Source organism: Nomascus leucogenys, chromosome 20, assembly GCF_006542625.1.
Source record: "Nomascus leucogenys isolate Asia chromosome 20, Asia_NLE_v1, whole genome shotgun sequence".
Classification (NCBI taxonomy): Eukaryota; Metazoa; Chordata; class Mammalia; order Primates; family Hylobatidae; genus Nomascus; species Nomascus leucogenys.
In genome coordinates this window covers 81,915,374-81,934,704 of record NC_044400.1, presented here as the reverse complement: position 1 = coordinate 81,934,704, position 19,331 = coordinate 81,915,374, and the positions used below count along the sequence as shown (strand labels likewise).

At 53.2% G+C, this 19,331-nt stretch overlaps 1 protein-coding gene across 3 annotated transcripts in view; it reads right to left on the bottom strand.

Annotated features, from left to right (window-relative positions):
• LETM1 (leucine zipper and EF-hand containing transmembrane protein 1) overlaps nucleotides 1-19,331 on the bottom strand; it is a 40,649-nt gene that overhangs the window by 8,594 nt on the left and 12,724 nt on the right. For all 3 annotated transcript variants that reach the window (XM_030800947.1, XM_003278992.4, XM_030800948.1), the window contains 7 exons: nucleotides 17,223-17,673; nucleotides 12,317-12,460; nucleotides 10,703-10,840; nucleotides 8,598-8,801; nucleotides 2,989-3,108; nucleotides 1,127-1,258; nucleotides 454-597 (listed from right to left, as the gene is read on the bottom strand). In XM_030800947.1, the coding sequence (XP_030656807.1) occupies nucleotides 454-597; nucleotides 1,127-1,258; nucleotides 2,989-3,108; nucleotides 8,598-8,801; nucleotides 10,703-10,840; nucleotides 12,317-12,460; nucleotides 17,223-17,673 (1,333 nt within the window). The remainder of the gene's footprint in view (nucleotides 1-453; nucleotides 598-1,126; nucleotides 1,259-2,988; nucleotides 3,109-8,597; nucleotides 8,802-10,702; nucleotides 10,841-12,316; nucleotides 12,461-17,222; nucleotides 17,674-19,331) is intronic.

Below are 19,331 nucleotides of genomic sequence, written 5' to 3'. Positions count from 1 at the left end.
TCTCCCCAAGACTCCACCAAGCTGCCCTGTCACTTGCAGAGCAGGAGGCTGAGCCTGTGGGTGGGCACCATGCATGTGACTCAAGAGGACCACAGGGCCCGCGTTGAAGAGGAGCCCAGAGGCTGGGGGAGCCTGAGGCTCCTCTGCCAGCACCCCTCACAGCAAGTCCCTGAGGAGAGGGTGGGCACTGCCATATGCTAAGCTCGCCCCTCTGCGACGGCTAAGGTATATCTCCCATGAGCACCACTGTGGCCATCAGGGAGTCCCCATGTCAGAGTTGCAGCCCTCACACCCGGGCACCCTGCCTCCCTGACCACTCCAGGAGGAAATAAAAATGCAGGACAGAGCTGCAGGGCCAAGCACGCAGGAGGCCAAGACTGTGGGCTTGTGGGGGTTTCTAGGGAGGCTGGGTCAGGACAGCCCCATGCCCCACGGAGCAGGGCCACCGCTTACCGCCGCCTCCGAGCGCTTCTGCAGCTCCTTCTCACGGTGCTCCTGCTGGATGGCCGCCTCCTCCTGCAGCGTGGCCTCCAGCTTGGCCTTGTTGTCCACCTGCTCACCCTCCACCTCGGCCGCTTTCACCTGCGCTTCCTTTGCCTTCAGAAGAGGGTACACCTGTGGGTGAGCCCAGAAGCCGCCAGAGGCCCTTGCTGCCCCTCACCTCTGTCCTGTGTCCTGTGTCCCCTGCCCCTGTCACCACCTGGGCTTCACACACACAGGACAGAAGGCACTGCCAAGGTGCTGCCCGCAATTGCTGGGAGGCCCCTGGGCCACCCTCTGTGCTCGCCTGATGACTCTTGACGTGTGGGAAGGAGCACAGGCGCTGCTGGCATAGCTCCAAGGGCCGCGGCCCAGATCCACAGCAGCCAACACGTGGCCAGGTTGGGACCACTGGCAACTGTGCCACACGGGGGATGGCAGGCAAGGGGCTAGTGAGGAGGGATGGAAGGAAGGGGACAGGTGGCTGGGTGGGGGCACTAGCGAGGGGGTGGGAGGGAGGCTGGGTGGATGGGGGGCTCCTCGCCCATGGTTGAGGAATGAGTGCGCTTGCACACCTCCCCCCACCCCAGAAAAGCGGGGCCACCTATGAAGAGATGAGGTAAAAGGGGTCTCCGACAGCACGTACAACAATGTCTGGGAGGGTCTGCAGTGTGGACTTGAGCTGGTCGGCTGGAGAGAGGGTGTCCGGGAGGTACATGGCCCGGGACAGGATGAGCAGCGATGTGGGGATCTCCTGATGCAGGTGCAGGTCCAGCCACTGCAAGCAAGGCCAGATTCAGCAGATGGGCAGCCCCCCAACCCTGCTGGCACCACAGCAGGTCCACCCATCTCATCACCAGAATAGCTCTCAGAGAAGATGGTGTCTCAAGTTCTACAAGGTCTGTTTGTTGCTCTGCTGTGTGACCCGACGACGGCCTTAGTAAACAAAACACCAGAGAGGCTCGGGGGTCAGCAACCCCCACAGCAAGGACCCCAAGGGCCTCAGAACAGGGCACCAACTCTTCACTTAAAAACACCCCAGGGGCCGGGCACGGTAGCTCACACCTGTAATCCCAGCATTTTGGGAGGCCGAGGCAGGAGGATCACCTGAAGTCAGAAGTTCAAGACCAGCCTGGCCAACATGACGAATCCCATCTCTACTAAAAATACAAAAATTAGCCAGGCATAGTGGTGAGCACCTGTAGTCCTAGCTACTTGGGTGGCTGAGGCACAAGAATTGCTTGAACCAGGGAGGCGGAGGTTGTTTCGAGCCGAAATCACGCCACTGCACTCCAGCCTGTGTGACAGAGCAAGACTCTGTCTCAAACAAAGAAACAAGACCAGCCCAGGTCAACATATAATGGGCCCTCAGAGGCAGTGTCACTGAGGCCCGTCAGCACCTGGGCCCTTGCAGGCTCTGCACAGGCCAGGTTCTGGGGCTGGCTGCTTGAGTGACACCAAGACAATCTCCAAATGGGCAAGAAAGACCGTGACAATGTTTGGAGACAAACTGAACACGGGGCAAATTATGAGAACAAACCCTAAGAGAAGAAAGGCAACGGTGAGGAGAAGTGGGTAGAGAAGGAAAATGTGAACACATGACACTCGGGCCCCCAATGTGCCACACTCCCCTGGGGGCCGAGGGGCCTGGGCAGGGACAGCACCTGCCCCCCCTGCTCAGACACCCCTGTGTGTGTGGCCCATGTCCCCACGGAGCTCCAGAAGGCTGGGCAGAGTGCTAGGGAGGTCAGCACCCATGCCAGACACAGAGAAGGCTCTGCTGGGGAATCCGATGGAAGACACAGCTGCGGAAGACAGGGGGTGCCACAGGATCACGCCATAAATACTGTGTCGAGAGGGAAAGTGTGTACACACACCTTCATCTACACTTGCAGGTTGTGAGAAAAACTCGGCAGGAGGATGACTGCCAACAAGGGCATACCAGTGCCAGGGCACCGAGAGAAACTGGCTGGAGCCCTGCACCCCTTAACCTTTCCATGTAAGAGTGAGTGGCCGGGGCTGTCACTTTCCGACCTACAAGCCACTCAATTTGATGGCGTTGGGAACCAGGCACCAGATCAGGGCGTGGCCAAGAGAAGGGGTGGCTCCAAAGTCAGACCTCGCCATGCCACCCAAACCTTCCATGGCCCCAGTTCAGAAAGAGTCAAAATGTGAACATGTCCAACATCTCAGAGGTGAACTCCAGTCCTCATCTGACTACAGATAACCAAAATAGTAAGTTATTAAGGTCTTTAAAATCAACTAAAAGCAAAGAAGAAAAATCAGAGCAATATTCAAAAGGCAATGAAAGGTGAGAATTCAGGGGTGTGAATGTGGTAAGAGCAGAAGGGCGAGAAACAGCCCAAACATCCTAGCCGTCCCCAGAGAGGTCACAGTGTCGCCTCGCCAGGCCGGCCCAGAGTTTGAGAAGAGCCTCCAAGTGGCCTTTCAAGGCTGATGTTTCCTTTGAGCAAATGCTGGCCTGGCACAAGGCGAATATTCACGCACCTGCTTCAGCTGACCCCTCAGGCGGTCTTCCGTGACCCCCAGGGCGCGCATGCCTCGTGCCCGACACGCTGCCTGCAGCTCCTTGACATTCAGGCTGTCCACCCCTTCCTCAGCAATCAGCTAGAAAACAAGGGAGTGAATTATCATCCAGTTGCTGGTGGGTCACTGTGTCTATGTGAACACCCTCCAGAGCAAGTGGCTAACAGATTTTGCCAAGCAAGAATCAAACCACTGCCACCAAAGCCCAGTTCTAGGTTTGAAGTGACTGGAAGCCAGTGACGGAGGGTCAGGATCTTGGGAAGTGCAGAACGGCCACGACCAACCCCCTGAGACAAAGAAGTTCACCTCCAACCCTCTGTCCTGATGGCAGAACCAGCCCCACCCTGGCCACTCCTGCCACCTGCAGTTTCTCCTGATCCCCCAGTCCACCATCTGTCAAAGTGTACCCAGGATGGAAAAGGAGGGACGGAAGGCGAGGGAACCAGATACTCCGAAGATATATCTTGACCTCATACCCAAAGGGCCCCTCTCTTCTGCTCAGCCCGAGGTCACTGTGACCCCAACTGGAAAAGCAAACAAGAGTTCCAGAGATAGAGGACACCAAGGCATACAGGGAGCAACAGGTGAAGAGAGACACGGAGAAGTAATGACAGCTACTGCTGGGCAGATGCCGGCAACAGGGCTCCCACGCCAGGACTCTGCAGCAGGGCCCACCATTTCAGAGTTTACTCCACATCACAACCACCCTGTGGGGTAGGCAGTACCACCACTTCCACTTCTAAAACCAAACTTGACATAACTGTGGACGCACATCCAGTTTTAACAAGTAACAAAGCTCCCATGCATCAGATGCCTCCCCTAGCGTAATGTCGCACCAGCAGCACTGCAATTAGCACACACCACCCACCCAGTCAAGACAGAGGCCACCTTCCCCAGCTCCCGGTGCTGCCCGTTCACAGACGTGCTTATCTCCATGTCTGCAGCTGTCACCTGGAGTGCTCTCTGAACAGGATCGTGCAGGACGTCACCTCTGGGGTTCCCTGAGGACCCATTGGGGGTGCTATGGGTGTGCCGGGTTAGGCCTCTCACTGCCACGCAGCATTCTGCGGCATGTGTGCCCTCCTTAGCCGAACCCTTCGCGCACTGAGCTGGGCTCTGCCAGTTGATCAGGAATGAAGTTGCTTTCTGTCTGCTTTCTTCTCCCTGTCCTCCTGTGGGCTGGCTGGCCTCCGTTTGATTTGGCTCTGGTGGTCTGGAGTCTCTGTGCAGCATTTTCAGTGTTGCTCTGGGGATCATGGTACACAATCCATGGATGCAGCTCACTGTAGCGCAGTGGAGTTGGTGCTCCACCCACGAAGGCAAGTGCTGAAGCTTCCCCTCCATCTGTTCTGAGTCTCAGCCGTCACCTCCACCCACACCGCGGAGCACGTCCCTCAGCCCCGCTTGCTGCAGAAGGCGCAGGGAGAGCGCAGCCCGGCATGCCGACCCTTGCTCTGGTTGCTGGGAACTCTTCCTGCTGCGCTGAGGTACTTTCTCTTACTGTTTCCTTTCTGGTCCAGGAGCTTCCCTCAGCCCTTCCTTTAAGGGAGGTCTGCTGGTGACACAGTCTTAGCTTCCTTCCCTCTGATACTGCCTTGGCTCCCCATCACTGCTATATTTTTGCTGGTTATAGATCCCGGGTTGACAGTTCTTTTAACACTTGAAAAATAATGCTCCACTTCCTCTGGTCTCCACAGTTCCTGATGAGAAATCCATTGTCATTCAAATTTTCCCCTAATGGTAAAGATGCTGTTCTTGGCCAGGAACAGTGGCTCATGCCTGCAATCCCAACATTTTGGGAGGCCAAGGTGGGAGAATCATTTGAGCCCAGGAGTTCCAGACCAGCTTGGGCAGCCTAATAGTAAGACCTCATCTCTACAAGAAAAATAAACAAAACTAGCCGGTGTGGTGGCACACGCCTGTGGTCCTAGCTACTCGGGGGGCTGAGGTGGGAGGATGGCTTGGGTTCGGGAGGTCAAGGCTACAGTGAGTTGAGATTGTGCCACTGGACTGCACTCCAGCCTGGGCAACAGAATAAGATACCATCTCCCCCAAAACCCAAAAAAAGACCTGGCATTCATAAATGAAACAACAACAACACACACACACACACGATGCCTTTCTCTCACTGCCTTAAAAACCCTTTGTCTTCAGTGTTCATTAGTTTGACTCTGATGTGACTTGCTGTTAATTTATTTGGATTTATCCTACTCAGGGTTCACTCAGCTTCTGAAATTGGCAGATTTACATCTTTAACTGAGCCTGGGAAGTTTTCAGCCAGCCATTATTTCTTGAGGTACTTTTTCAGCCCTGCTCTATCCTTTCTTCCCTGAACATCAGATAACACAGAGGGTCGACACTTGTTACAGCACAGGCTGTGGGGCTCTGTTCAATGCTCTCCACTATTGTCTCTCTGTTGTTCAAACGGGTAATTTCTATCGTGTTATCTTAAAGTTCACTGGTTCTGTCTTTTATCGTATCCATTCTGCTGTTGAGCCCACCCAGGTTTTGACTTTGGATATTGTATTTTTCAGTTGTAATTTTTCATTTGGTTCTTTTTTTTTTTTTTTTTTTGAGATGGAGTCTCGCTCTGTCCCCCAGGCTGGAGTGCAATGGCGGGATCTCCGCTCACTGCAAGCTCCGCCCCTGGGTTCACGCCATTCGCCTCAGCCTCCCAAGTATCTGGGATTACAGGCGCCCGCCACAACAAAAAATATATATTTTTGTATATTTAGTAGAGACGAGGTTTCACCATGTTAGCCAGGATGGTCTCGATCTCCTGACCTCATGATCCACCCGCCTCGGCCTCCCAAAGTGCTAGGATTACAGGCTTGAGCCACCGTGCCTGGCCAGGTTCTTCTTTTTTAAATTTTTTTGAGACTGAGTCTCCCTCTGTTGCCTAGGCTGGAGTGCAGTGACACAATCACGACTCACTGCAAGCTCAATCTCCCAAGCTCAAGCGATCCTTCTGCCTCAGCCTCCTGAGTAGCTGGAGCTACAGGCGCAAGTCACAACGCCCAGCTAATTTTTAAAATTTTTTGTAGAGGTGGGGGTCTCACTATGTTGCCCAGGAAGGTCTCAAACTACCGGGCTCAAGCAATCCTCCCACCTTGGCCTCCCAGAGTGCTGGGATTATAGATGTGAGCCACTGTGCCTGGCCTTAATATCTTCTCCTAATATATTTTAATATTATTACTATTTAATAACATATTTCTTCTCTTTCCTTGCCCAGATCTATTTTTCATGTGTTCTACTCTGTTGTGGCTTTTGTAGCTCTGTGCTGGTGGTTGTTTGAGGCCCAGGTGCGGGGTCTCTAACTGTCATCTCAGGGTTAGTACCAGGCGTTGCTTTTTCTCATTCACTGATACATTCCTGCTTCTTGAATCTAGATCTGACTTCCAGTGTGTCGCAGCTGACCTCCTCTGGTGCATGGTGGCATGGGCGGTGGGTATTCTAATTTGCACAGAGTTTGCAATTGATGATCTGGCATCTACCAATCCCATGAGCCAGCTAACAAGGCCAAAGCTGTTTCTAGCTCCCTATGGTCCAGCTTTCATGGACCAACCACAAACCCTAACGTCTGTGTTTCCCTTCCTTGCCCAGTCAGACATGTCTCCACCTGCTGCACACAAGGAAGGCAGGCATCGTCTGCCCCAGCTTACTGCTCCCCATGGGTGTGGAGGCTCTGTGGGGCCGAGTGACAGGGGAGCTGTGGGTAACACATTTCTCTCAATGGCACTGACCTCTCCATGTTGTCACTCACTCACATCCATAAGCTAAATCCCAGGCATATTTTAGAAGTGGTGGGAGCGCTGCCTTGTAAGAAGTGCAGGCTCCCCATCCAGCCTCCACAGACATCTGCGGGACAGCGGTGCTGCTTGCTACCGCTGGGAGTGGGTGGGTGGGAGCTCTGGCTCTCACAGGTGTCTCTCCCAGCAGGAGGGCAGAAGCATCTCAGTACTGTCTCCCACCTGGCTCCCACTGGCACCATGGTAGACGTGGCCTTGTTCCTGCTGGGCAGTGGTTAAAGTCCCAACTCTCCACTGGGCCCCCAAGGCCACCCCAGCGGTGGGGGAGTGTGGCGGATACACTGTCAGATGAGAGGAAAGCTCAAGCCCCCCACCTGGACTCCACTGACACCACAGGGGCTGGCCCCCTCAGCCTTCTCTGACACCATCACCACCAGGGCTGGGGTGCCTGCTGTGGCCAGGCGAGGGCGGGATACAGGCTCCCCACATGGCCTTGCCTTGATTCGTGGAAATGACTGGCCCTCAACCTGCTCACCAGAGATGCAGGCAGGCTCCTCCTGGAAGAGTTCAACACTGCCCTGAACCTCTTTATCTTCCACAGACAATGCCTGCATTCAGGAAAAACTAAACACTACAAACAAAATCAGAAGGGAAAGCAAAAGAAAAAGGCCTACGGACCACCCAGTTATTAGAGTAATCAATCTGAACTAGGGTTAGTGCATTCAAAAAGACAAATGACAAGATGAACAGTTTTACCTGAGAACTGAAATCTTAAATTAAGAGCTCCTAGTAGGAATAAAAGAGTAACCAGCCGGGCGCAGTGGCTCACGCCTGTAATCCCAGCACTTTGGGAGGCCGAGGCAGGCGGATCACTTGAGGTCCAGAGTTCGAGTCCAGCCTGACCAATGTGGTGAAGCCCTGTCTCTACTAAAAAATACAAAAAATAGCCGGGTGTGGTGGTATGTGCCTATAATCCCAACTACTCCGGAGGCTGAGGCAGGAGAATCACTTGAACCCAGGAGGCGGAGGTTGCAGTGAGTCGAGATCTTGCCACTGCACTCCAACCTGGGCAACAAGATCGAAACTCCATCTCAAAAAAAAAAAAAAAAAGGTGGCCGGGTGCGGTGGCTCACGCTTGTAATCCCAGCACTTTGGGAGGCCAAGGCGGGCGGATCACGAGGTCAGGAGATCGAGACCATCCTGGCTAACACGGTGAAATCCCGTCTCTACTAAAAATGCAAAAAATTAGCCGGGCGTGGTGGCGGGCGCCTGTAGTCCCAGCTATTCGGGAGGCTGAGGCAGAGCTTGCAGTGAGCCGAGATGGCGCCACTGCACTCCAGCCTGGGCAACAGAGTGAGACTCCGTCTCAAAAAAAAAAAAAAAAAAAAAAGGAGTAATCAGACCTAGGAGGAGGGTAGCGCCCTGAAAGCACAAAAGGGCATGAAACACACAGGCAAGCACGTGCAATGGACAGGACAGGGCAAAGGGGCAAGTGGACCCTCGATGAGGCCCTCGATGGGAGGAGAGAGGCACAGAGGCACTGTCATCAACAAGCAGGATGAACACAAAGACAGACACACCTAAGCAAGTTATTATAAATCTGACGAAATCCAAACAGAGAGATCATCTGAGAAGCTGCCAGAGAAAAGACATCCATCTTCAAAGGATCTGCAATCTGTGAGTGGCAAGACTCCTAGTGAGCTTATTTTCGATCCTTCAGCATCTTCCAGAGTTTCTACAATGAGGACATGCTGCTTTTGTCATCAGGAAAAAAAAAAAGGTAAAACAGCATATCTGTGATGCGAGTATGGCCCAGCTCACCTTGTCGTCTGCCTTTATGGAGCGCAGCCGCATGGTAAGCTGGAAGCGCAGGAAGTTGTTGGTGCCGATGGACTGTAGCTCCAGCAGCTTGCACAGGGCCACCAGCTGCGGCCGTGTCAGGTTGTCCAGGGTCAGCTCGTCCTCAAATAATTTGGAAAAACGCATGATTTCCTCATTGCTGGGCCTCTCCCCTGTCTCCCGGATCTGCGGAAGTGGTCACAAGGGTCATCCCCGGGACACGCGCCCACCCAGCTCCCTCCCACGACCAACCACATTCCCAAAGGGTGCTGCCTCTCATCCTCAGGGACTCAAACCACTGACGACTTCTTTTTTTTTTTTTTTGTCTGAGACAGGGTCTCACTCTGTCACCCAGGCTGGAATGCAGTGGTGTAATCTCAGTTCACTGCAACCTCCACCTCCTGGGTTCAAGGGATTCTCCTGCCTTAGCCTCCCAAGTAGCTGGGATTACAGGCTGCGCCACCACACCCAGCTAATTTTTGTATTTTAGTAGAGATGGGGTTTCACCATGTTGGCCAGGCTGGTCTCAAATACCCGACCTCAAGTCATCTGCCCAGCTCGGCCTCAAACCACTGACTTCTGACTCCAGTGCTGGGCTAGCCTGGGGAGAGGCGGTGTCTGGCCTGTGGACCTCTCCTGCCTGAGCCAGCAAAGCTGAGGCTGCTGTCTGCTGGGGGAGAGGCCCAGGCCCACAGGCTGCTGCATGCAGGTCCTGTGATCCTCTCTCTGCCACAGAAGTGGCTGGGACCCTGCTGCTCTGGGGCAGGAAGAGGCGCACCTGTGTGCACCTACATCTCCCACGGATGACTGCCTGAGCCTTGGGGGAGGGGTGGCCATCTAGCTCTTTAGGGAGAGCTGGAGTCCCTTAGCGCAGATCACTCAGGGCCCTTTGGGTGACCCTCTGCAGTTCCTCCCACCTGAGGGATAAACCACCAGCTCAGTCTCTGCCAAGAGCTGGGCTAGGAGGGTACCTAGCAGAGGGGACAGATGAGGGAGGACGAGCCTGACTTGGTGCCCAACTCAAATTGTAACATGCAGGATGCCAGCTCTGAGACACTGTTTCAGGTGTGCTCCTGGGGGCCGCCCTACGCAGCACAGCCCAATGCAGGTGACTGCAAGCACATCCTTCTTGGCAGCTGGGCGGCCCAGGAAAGGTTGCGACAGGCCCCTCCTCCTGCTCTGCAAGCCGCAACGTCCTGGGTGAGGCTCCCAAAGTATGGCTCCCCCTAGAACATCTTGCTGGAACCACCACCCACTCTTTGGGGGGCTCAGCAGCCCCATGGCTGTGTCGCCTCCTCCCGAGAGGCTTCTCTGTGGTTAGGCCTCGGCCTGGCAGTCTTTTCTGTCAAGGGCCAGAGAGCAAGTATTTCTGGCTTTGCAGTCATGGAAACCACTCGCCTCTGTGCTGCAGCGGGAAAACCCCCCAGACAACGCACACGCATGGCTAGAGTTTCTAGCCCCTGGTTTAAGCTCTTCCTGCACTTCAGACACATCCTTCTCACTCCAAAGTGGCATAAGTCCCTCAAGCCAATGATACTGGCCTCGTCAACCCCATCTAGTCCTCAGGGATCTCGTCCATGGCACCTACCCTCTCCCCCATCTTCACCTCACTGGCCACATGACCGCAGGAAACCTCGAGGGCCGCTTCTCCTCTCCAGCCCCCACTGCTCCCACAGTCCAGGCCTCCAACCAGCCCCTGGGACCTGGGACCTTCTTGACTGACTCCAGCCAGAGGGCAGTGCCCAGCAGAGGAGCCCGGCCAAGCCACCCACACCTCACAACATCAGGGTCTCAGGCTCCTCATGGGTCAGATTCTACTGCTCCTGGACAGCTGCAGGGTGACGAGACACAGACACCCATAATTCTGAAGGCTGACGAGGCGCAGCCACCACAGCTCAACTCACTGGGAGCTCATGGGGGCCAGACTCCTGACACTCCACTGGACCCCGACTGAGCCTCCTGGGTAAACTCTCAAGTGCCAGCCAGCACCTGGGGGAGCTCCACTCTGCTGAGCACAGCGAAGGGGAAACAGAAAATCAGGGGAGGCTCCCTGGTGAGGTCACAGGGACTCAGACGTATCACAGCACCTTCTGGAAAAACACAGAGAAGTCTTTGGTGGCGCTGCCCTTGGCTGCCTTGTTCTTCAAGGCCATCTCCTCAATGGTGTCCTGGAGGAACTTGGCTAGCTCCAGCTTGACCCGAAGCTCCTTCTTCAGCCTCTCCTCCTGCAAGGGCAGAGAGGGCACTGCACTCCAGGCCCCGGCCTCTCCTGCCAGCAGCTAGACGCTGGGGCCTCCTAGAGGGTGGGCTCAGGAGTGCACTCCAACTGCTCAGACTGTGGTTCAGGCAAGGAAAACATCTCACGCCTGTGCCCGACCCCCACTCCCAGAAACATTTCACAAAACACTGACTCTCATCTAAGCGTGATACATTCTCAAACTCTTTTATTTCATGGTTTTAAAAAATACCCATGTGGGCCAGGCACGGTGGCTCATGCCTGTAATCCCAGCACTTTGGGAGGTCAAGGTGGATGGATCACCTGAGGTCAGGAGTTTGAGACCAGCCTGGCCAACACGGCGAAACCCCGTCTCTACTAAAAACACAAAATTTAGCCAGGCATGCACACCTGTAATCCCAGCTACTTGGGAGGCTGAGGCACAAGAATCGCTTGAACACAGGAGGTGGAGGCTACAGTGAGCTGAGATGGCACCACTGCACTCTCCAGCCTGGGCGACAGAGCGAAACTCTGTCTCAAAAAAAAAAAACAAAAAACAAACAAACAAACTCGTGTGATTCCCTAAAGCAAGGGTCGGCACACTTTCCATAATGGGCTAGACAGGAAAGCATTTGGCCTTCATGGGCTGTGTGGTCTAAAACAACTGCTTAACTCTGCTGGTACCTCACAGACAAGACACATGACTGGGCATCGCAGATCCCCACAGGGCTCTACTGAGAACAGGCTGGGTCCTGATCTGGCCTGTGGGCTGCAGCTGGCTGACCCTGCCCTAGAAGGACCTCACGACTCCCCTACAGCACTGGTAGGGTTTTCTAGGTTTAATGTATTTTAAAATACATTGAGCTGGAAGCAGTGGCTCACACCCATAATAACAACACTTTGGGAGGTCATGGCAAGACGATTACTTGAGCCCAGGAGTTTGAGACTAGCCTGGGCAACATAGCAGATCTTTTCTATAAAAAACAAAAAAAAAATTAGCCAGGCATGGTGGCTCAGCCTGTAGTCCCAGCTATTCGGGAGCTAAGACAAGAGGATCACTTGAGTCCAGGAACTTGAGGCTGCAGTGAGCCATGATCGCACCACTGCACTCCAGCCTCGGTGACAGGGCGAGACCTGTGTATGGTGGCACACGCCTATAATCCCAGCTACTTGGGAGGCTGAGGCAGGAGACTCGCTTGAACCCAGGAGGCAGAGGTTGTATGCAGTGAAACAAGATCGCACCGCTGCACTCCAGCCTGGGTGACAGAGCAAGATCCTGTCTCAAAAATAAATAAATAAATAAATAAATAAATAGAAACAAATCCAAAACCCAGCATCCACTAAATAATTATCGCACAGCATAAGGACGATATGAAGATACATAAAGTCTCAAAAATATCTAGCACCTGAAAAGTCACAAACAAGGAAGCTATCACAATGAATTTCAGACTCATTCTAAAACAAGCAGTTGGGATGCTGCCCTTACCTTGAGTGACTGAGTCTCAAATGTGGATGGCAACATGTTGGGGAAGAGTTTCACAGCAACAGGCAGCAGAAACTCCATGAACGGCACCACCACGAACACAAGGAACGGCACCAGGCGGAAGAGGTCAGCGCAGATCCGGAGAAACTGGAAGGGGCGGAATCCATCAGAGGGGAGCAGAGCACATGTGGGAACAGGGGCAAGGGGTGTGAGCATTTCTCCTGTAATGGTTTATAGGCACAACCTCAGGCAGCGACTCACGGGACCCACTGAGGACTCTAAGTTCCAGAACCACTTAGCAGACCACTCCCGAAACCCAATTCTTTCTCAGGGTCCAAAGCAGGTACCAGCAGCCTCCAGAAAAGCAGGGTATGGTGCTGACACCAAGGGCCACTGGGTGCTCCCGGCGATCCAGTCCTCCAAGGACACTGGCCAGCACTGCGGGCTCAGAGGCCAGCAAGTGAGGGCTGCAGGCTGAGGACTGGGCATTACTAGCGTGGTGGGGGGTCACCAGGATGGGCTGAGCCACACCTTCTCTTGGAGGGTGCTCTATAAGTAGGGCTTCTCTTGTGTTTCCTAAGACTATACTACAAAGCAATCATTAGGAAAAAACCCAAGTATTTCATTGACATAAACAAACTAGTACTTGATGCTATTAAAGAAACATCCAATTTGAAATAATCAGAAATCCCTGTGAAGCCTGAACAACTGCTGGAAAACAGCGCGGGTGATGCTGCCCCTCCTCAGGGCTGCTCACAGGGGTCCCTTGGCCAAGGTGTTCCATGTAGTTCCTACGTTTCCTACGTTTCCACTGGCAACAAGTGAGCGTTCCCAGGGAGACGCCCTGAGAGCAGCAATGTCCTCCTCCTCATCAGCCTCTCTCCCCCGACCCCGCGCTCATTGAGCCAGCCTCCACTCTCATGGGCACACAACAGGGGCTGCCTAACTCTCCTATCTGTCATCTGTAGGAGGGGAGAACCCTGCCTTCCTGTACATTCATTTTTCTATTTATTATCGCACTGGACCCATGGACTCCTGTATTTTTTGACTGATTTACAATTTATGGCTGTCTTTATTCCCAAACAGTGCCATATTTGGGCAGGACATATCCTTAAAGCTGGCACATGTGTTTTTTGATATGCCTCATTAATTTTTTTTAGCAGTTCTACTGAGGTGTAATTTACATACCATAACATTTGCCTATTTTAAATAAGTTTGATGGTTTTTTGGTAAATTTATACATTGCAAAACCATCACTAAAATCCAAATTTACAAGTGTGTTTTTTTGTTTTGTTTTTTTTTTTGAGATGGCGTCTAGCTCTGTCACCCAGGCTGGAGTGCAATCGCGCAATCTGGGGTCATTGTATCTCCACCTCCCTGGTTCAAGCGATTCTCCTGCCTCGGCCTCCTGAGTAGCTGGGATTACAGACATGCGCCACCATGCCTAGCTAATTTTTTATATATTTTTGGTAGAGACAGGGTTTCACTATGTTGGCCAGGCTGGTCTCAAACTCCTGACCTCAGGTGATCTGCAGCACTGGCCTCCCAAAGTGCTGGATTACAGGCGTGAGCCACCACACCCAACCAATAAAATAACTTCTTAAATGTTTGTAAACACAAAAGCAGAACTACAAATCCCAACCTTTTAGAGCACATTTAAGTGCACAGGATTACCTTTGTTTTTTTATTTTTTATTTTTTTGAGATAGAGTCTCACTCTGTTTCCAGGATACAGTGCAGTGGCACGATCTCGGCTCACTGAAACCTCTGCCTTCCGAGTTCAAGTGATTCTCCTGCCTCAGCCTCCTGAGTAGTTGGGATTACATGCACCCACCACCACGACCGGCTAATTTTTGTATTTTTAGTAGAGACAGGGTTTCACCATGTTGGCCAGGATGGTCTCGATCTCTAGACCTCGTGATTGGCCCGCCTCGGCCTCCCAAAGTTCTGGGATTACAGGCGTGAACCACTGCGCCCAGCCAGGATTATCTTTAAAAAGGAAGGCTGGTGCCGGGTGCAGTGGCTCATGCCTGTAATCCCAGCACTTTGGGAGGCTGAGGCAGCAGGACTGCTTGAGGTCAGGAGTTTGAGACCAGCCTTGGCAATATAGTGAGACCCAATCTCTACAAAAAATTTAAAAATTAACCTGGCATGGCAGCATGCGTCTGTGGTCCCACCTACATAGGAGCCTGAGGTGGGAGGATCCCTTATGCCCGGAAGGGCTGAGGCTTTGGTTAGCTACGAGGGTGCAACTGCACTCCAGCCTGGGTGGGGAAGCGAGACCCTGTCTCAAAAATAAAAATAAGTAAATAAATAGTAGAGCCACAAAAACGTAATATAAACTCCAAGAGCTAGAAACCATGAGGTGTTCTTGGGAGGAAAGGATGGAGCGGACAGGAGATGAGGCTGCACCTGGGAGAGAGTGGACTCGATTCCCACACAGGGCTGCACCCTCTGAGGCCCATGCTGTCCCATGGCTCTCACAGAAGCAAACAATATCTGTGCTGAAGAAACTAGCTCACCACCTACATCACACAAGGTTTAACCCTCTGAAGTGAGATTCCATCTCTTTTAAATTAAAAAAATTAATTAAAAATAAACTAATTGAGTTTCTAGAGTTAAAAACATAGGCACTGAAAATAAAACCTCAGTGGCTGCATTAAACAAGATTACTTCAGCTGAAAACAGAATGAATAAAATAGAAAGAAAACATCTAGATTGCAGCCCCGAGACAAAGACAGAAAATGGAGAATCTTTTTAGAACCGTGAAGGACAGCAGGAGCTGGTGCACCAGAGGACGAACCAGGAGCCCCGAGAGCCTAGGCACTGGTGAGCGAGCAGGTTCTATGACAGATGGCAGATGTGGAACCTTGGGGTCAGGAGCACGGATCCCAAAAATAAAAACAAACTCACCCAGAGGGACACACGCAGCCCTCCAGACAGACCTTGAAGCAATGAGACAGAAAGGGCCTGCACCTGCACCAGAGGTGCAACTCGGCAGATGCAGACCCCTCCCAGGAAACAGCAGTGGGGATCCAGGGAATGGCATCAGGAGGGTGAAGGCATCGAGTGGGTGGAGGTGTGTGCTGAAAACTGCTGGTGGGAAGAGTCGAAACATGAGCAGATGGTGTTGCAATTCAATTCGGTGGCGAGGTGTGCCTTTCTATAGGTGTGGTGTTATGACAGGTATTGGTTCCTGGCTCAACTGCCCTTGTTACAGTCTCTTGTGATAATGTTAGGTGTGTCAGGCCTCTGACCTCTCTACCCTCCTTTCACCTGCCCTAAGGCAGGTCACTAATCTTCCCAACTTCCTGACTATGGGTTTTAAGACCCTCCCTAAAGAGGGCTCCACCCTATTCCCTGAGGGAAGGAATGCCCAAGAGGACTGGGTTCAAGGAGCTTCCAGAAAGCTGAACACGGTAGAGGTTCACCAGGGGTTGTGCCCTGGGAAGCATGCAGCTCCATGCCCCTTCCCCGTACATACCTTGCCTTTCGATCTCTTCACCTGTATCCTTTGCACTATGCTTTATAGTAAACTGATAAATTTAAGTGTTTCTCTAAGTTCTGTGAGCTGCTCCAGCAAATCAATCAAACCCAAAGGGGTGGTGGGGGGGGGGCGTCACACCTCATGTAGCCCATAAATACATATACCTACTATGTACCCACAAAAATAAACAAAACAATTTAAAAACAAAGAGGGGGCCAGGCACAGTGGCCCACGCCTATAATCCCAGCACTTTGCGAGGCCAAGGCAGGTGGATCACTTGAGGCCAGGAATTCGAGAGCAGCCTGGCCAACATGGTGAAACCCCTCTCTACTAAAAATACAAACATTAGCTGGGTGTGATGGTATATGCCTGTAATCCCAGCTACTCAGGTGGCTGAGGCAGGAGAATCGCTTGAACCCAGGAGGTGGAGGTTGCAGTGAGCCGAGATTGTGCCACTGCACTCAGGCCTGGGTGATAGAGTGAGACTGTCTCAAAAAATAAAAATAAGGCTGAGCGCAGTGGCTCATGCCTGTAATCCCAGCACTTTGGGAGGCCGAGGCGGGTGGATCACGAGGTCAGGAGATTGAGACCATCCTGGTTAACACGGTGAAACTCCGTCTCTACTAAAAATACAAAAAATTAGCCGGGCGTGGTGGCGGGCGCCTGTAGTCCCAGCTACTCTGGAGGCTGAGGCAGGAGAATGGCGTGAACCCGGGGGGGGCAGAGCCCGCAGTGAGCCAAGATCGCGCCACTGGACTCCAGCCTGGCGACAGCAAGACTCTGTCTCAAAAAAAAAAAAAATAAAATAAAATAAATAAATAAATAAATAAATAAAAACGAAGGAGGGGGTGCTGGGAACCTAACTTGAAGCCAGTCTGTCAGAAGTTCCGAGAGGCCTGGACTTGAGACTGGTAGGGGGCATCTTGGGGACAGAGCCCTCACCCTGTGGGATCTGATGTTATCTCTGGGTAGACAGTATAAGAACTGAATCAGAGGACACCCAGCTGGTGTCTGCTGCGTGGTCTTCTATGTTGATGACTGTTGCGGTGGAGGATAGAGGAAATACACAGGTAAACCGAGTTTTTCCTAGGCAATAGGTTTTACCGATTTTTATTCTCTACCAAACAGAAAGCAAGCACTAAAAATATTTTTCAAGCAATCTATAGAGTGAAAAGAATTTGGGCACGGCCCAGCACGGTGGCTCACACCTGTAATCCCAACACTTTAGGAGGCTGAGGTGGGAGGATCATTTAAGCCCAGGAGTTTGAGACCAGCCTGGGCAACAAAGTGGATCTATAAAAAACAATTAGCCAGGTGTGGTGGCACATGCCTGTGGTCCCAGATACTTGGGAGGCTGAGGCAGGAGGATCGCCTGGGTGATAGAGCAAGGAAAAAAAGAAAGAACTAGACATGTCCCCATTACCTGCCTGCGCTCCCGGCGGGTCAGGGTGTGGCCGTTGAGGATGCGCCAGAGCATGCGTGCTGCGATCTTGGTGTCGATCCATAGCAGGCGGAAGCCATGGTAGTAGTGCTTCAGCTCGTCCAGCACCCTCTGCCCCAGAGACTTCTTCACCACCACCTCTGCAGGGGGGCTGTACACTGGGCCGCCTTCCTCCAGCTTCTTGTTCTTGTCCTTCAAGGACTTGAGGGACTTCTCTACTACTGAGTCATCGCCAACAGGGCGTGAAGAGTGCCAGCCACGCACAGGAAGGCACCGAGGTCCCAGAGCCACAAAACCCACAGAGGTAGAGGTCCATGGCGCTCTTGACACCGTGCGAAGGCACTCGGGCCTCAGAGTCCAACAGCCGAGGTGATCGCCTCTGGAGGACGGGTACACAGGGTGGATGGGAGTGCAGCAGCCAAATGGAACATTCCTTGAAAAGGGAAGAGTGGAAAACAGTAGTAAGAGCCAGCACCAGCCTTTGACAGCTCAGCACCAAACACCAACAGCAGCAAAACCCACATGCCCCATGCCATGCCATGTCACAACCACACACAATCCCACCTACTTCCTGATGTTTGCACTGCCCCCTGGGGAGCCCTTCGGAAGGGAGGCCGGGACAGTGTGCAGCCCCCTCAGCCCCACACCACATCGGACAGCAGCATGGGCTCGTGATCCCCACAGAAGGGCAGGCAGGTCAGACACAAACACAACCAGCAAAGGCTGGATCCCTGGGTGGGTCTCTCAGGCCCACTCCCAGAGACTTGGGGGGGTAGGGTGCATTGCTTTGGCACTTCGTGGGGGAATGGAGTGCAGAGCAGAGACTATGTTGACTTTGGAGGTCCTCTCCTCCAACAAGTGACTTTCTGGAAAGACCCGTGGGCTCTTGAACAAGTCCTGCAAATCAGTAAGGGCGCTCGCTGACCTCAAACCTCTACACTAGCTGCCCGCAGGCACCAGAGCAAAACAGCAAAATCCAAAGAATAAGGGCCAAGGCCCATCTCCTCCTCCTCTACCCACCTGCCCACTCTGTCTGGCACCAGCAGGCTCCAAGCCCAGAGCCTCACACCTGCCCCCCCGCCTGGACATCCCTAGCTCATGCCCTTGCTTCACTCAGACCTCCCTAACCACTCCACCGCTCTGGCCTCTCATCCACAGTGCTGCCTCCTAGCGGGTGCCCTGCTGACATCTGGCCGTCTTAGAGACCAGGTGCACACTGTGTGCACCACATTTGCTTTCTCCCAACTGGAATGTGGGCCAGCGAGGGCCAGAGAGCAGGCTCGAGGCCTCACAGGCAGCAGTGGGAGGCTGGCACTAACCCAGACCCATCTCGGTCCATGCTGCATCGGCCCCAGCGGCCGCCTGTGCCATATCCACCTACAGAAAGGCCTTGAGGAGGCCACTGCAGCCTGAGCTTCTGCAGCATGGACCGTGCGTGGCCCAGAACCTATGCTTTGTGTGCAACACAGAGACCATCATCTGACCACAGCGTGGTGCCACACCACCATTTACAGTCCAAAATTCAAACAGCTGACCTGTACGAGGCCCTTTCAGGCTCACGATCTCCTGTGTGTCTTGCCTGGCACACTAGAAACTCCCCTGCTGATTGGGCACAAATCCCCCCTGGGTGGCCCGAGCTCACCTAAAAGGCCATGTGTGTCGCATAACTTCACATCAGCTCCTCCTGTTCCATCAGCTCTCTGTGCCTGGCCTGACGCCAGCAGCAAGGCCCGAGCTCCGGAGCAGACTGTTAGAGCTCAAATTCCAGCTCCACTACTTACTGCTGTGTGACCCTGACTGAGTAATTTCATCTCTCTGTGCTTTGGGAGCATTCCTCGTGAATTCGTGTGTTGACAGATACTAAGTACCCGGACGGTACCTGCAACATGGGAACACCCACCAACGACGTGGCTCCTGTAATTACCACCACCTTGCAGCCTCGGAGAAGCCACCAATCAGGGCTGGAAGCCAGGCGGGAACTCTCTGGACCTGCTGCTTGTTTCTCAAATGGGGATCCTGGAGGCCTGCAGGCACAGGCCTGCCTCGGCTTGCAGCCCAGAGAGGGCAGTGCGGCTGGTGCAGGGCACTGTC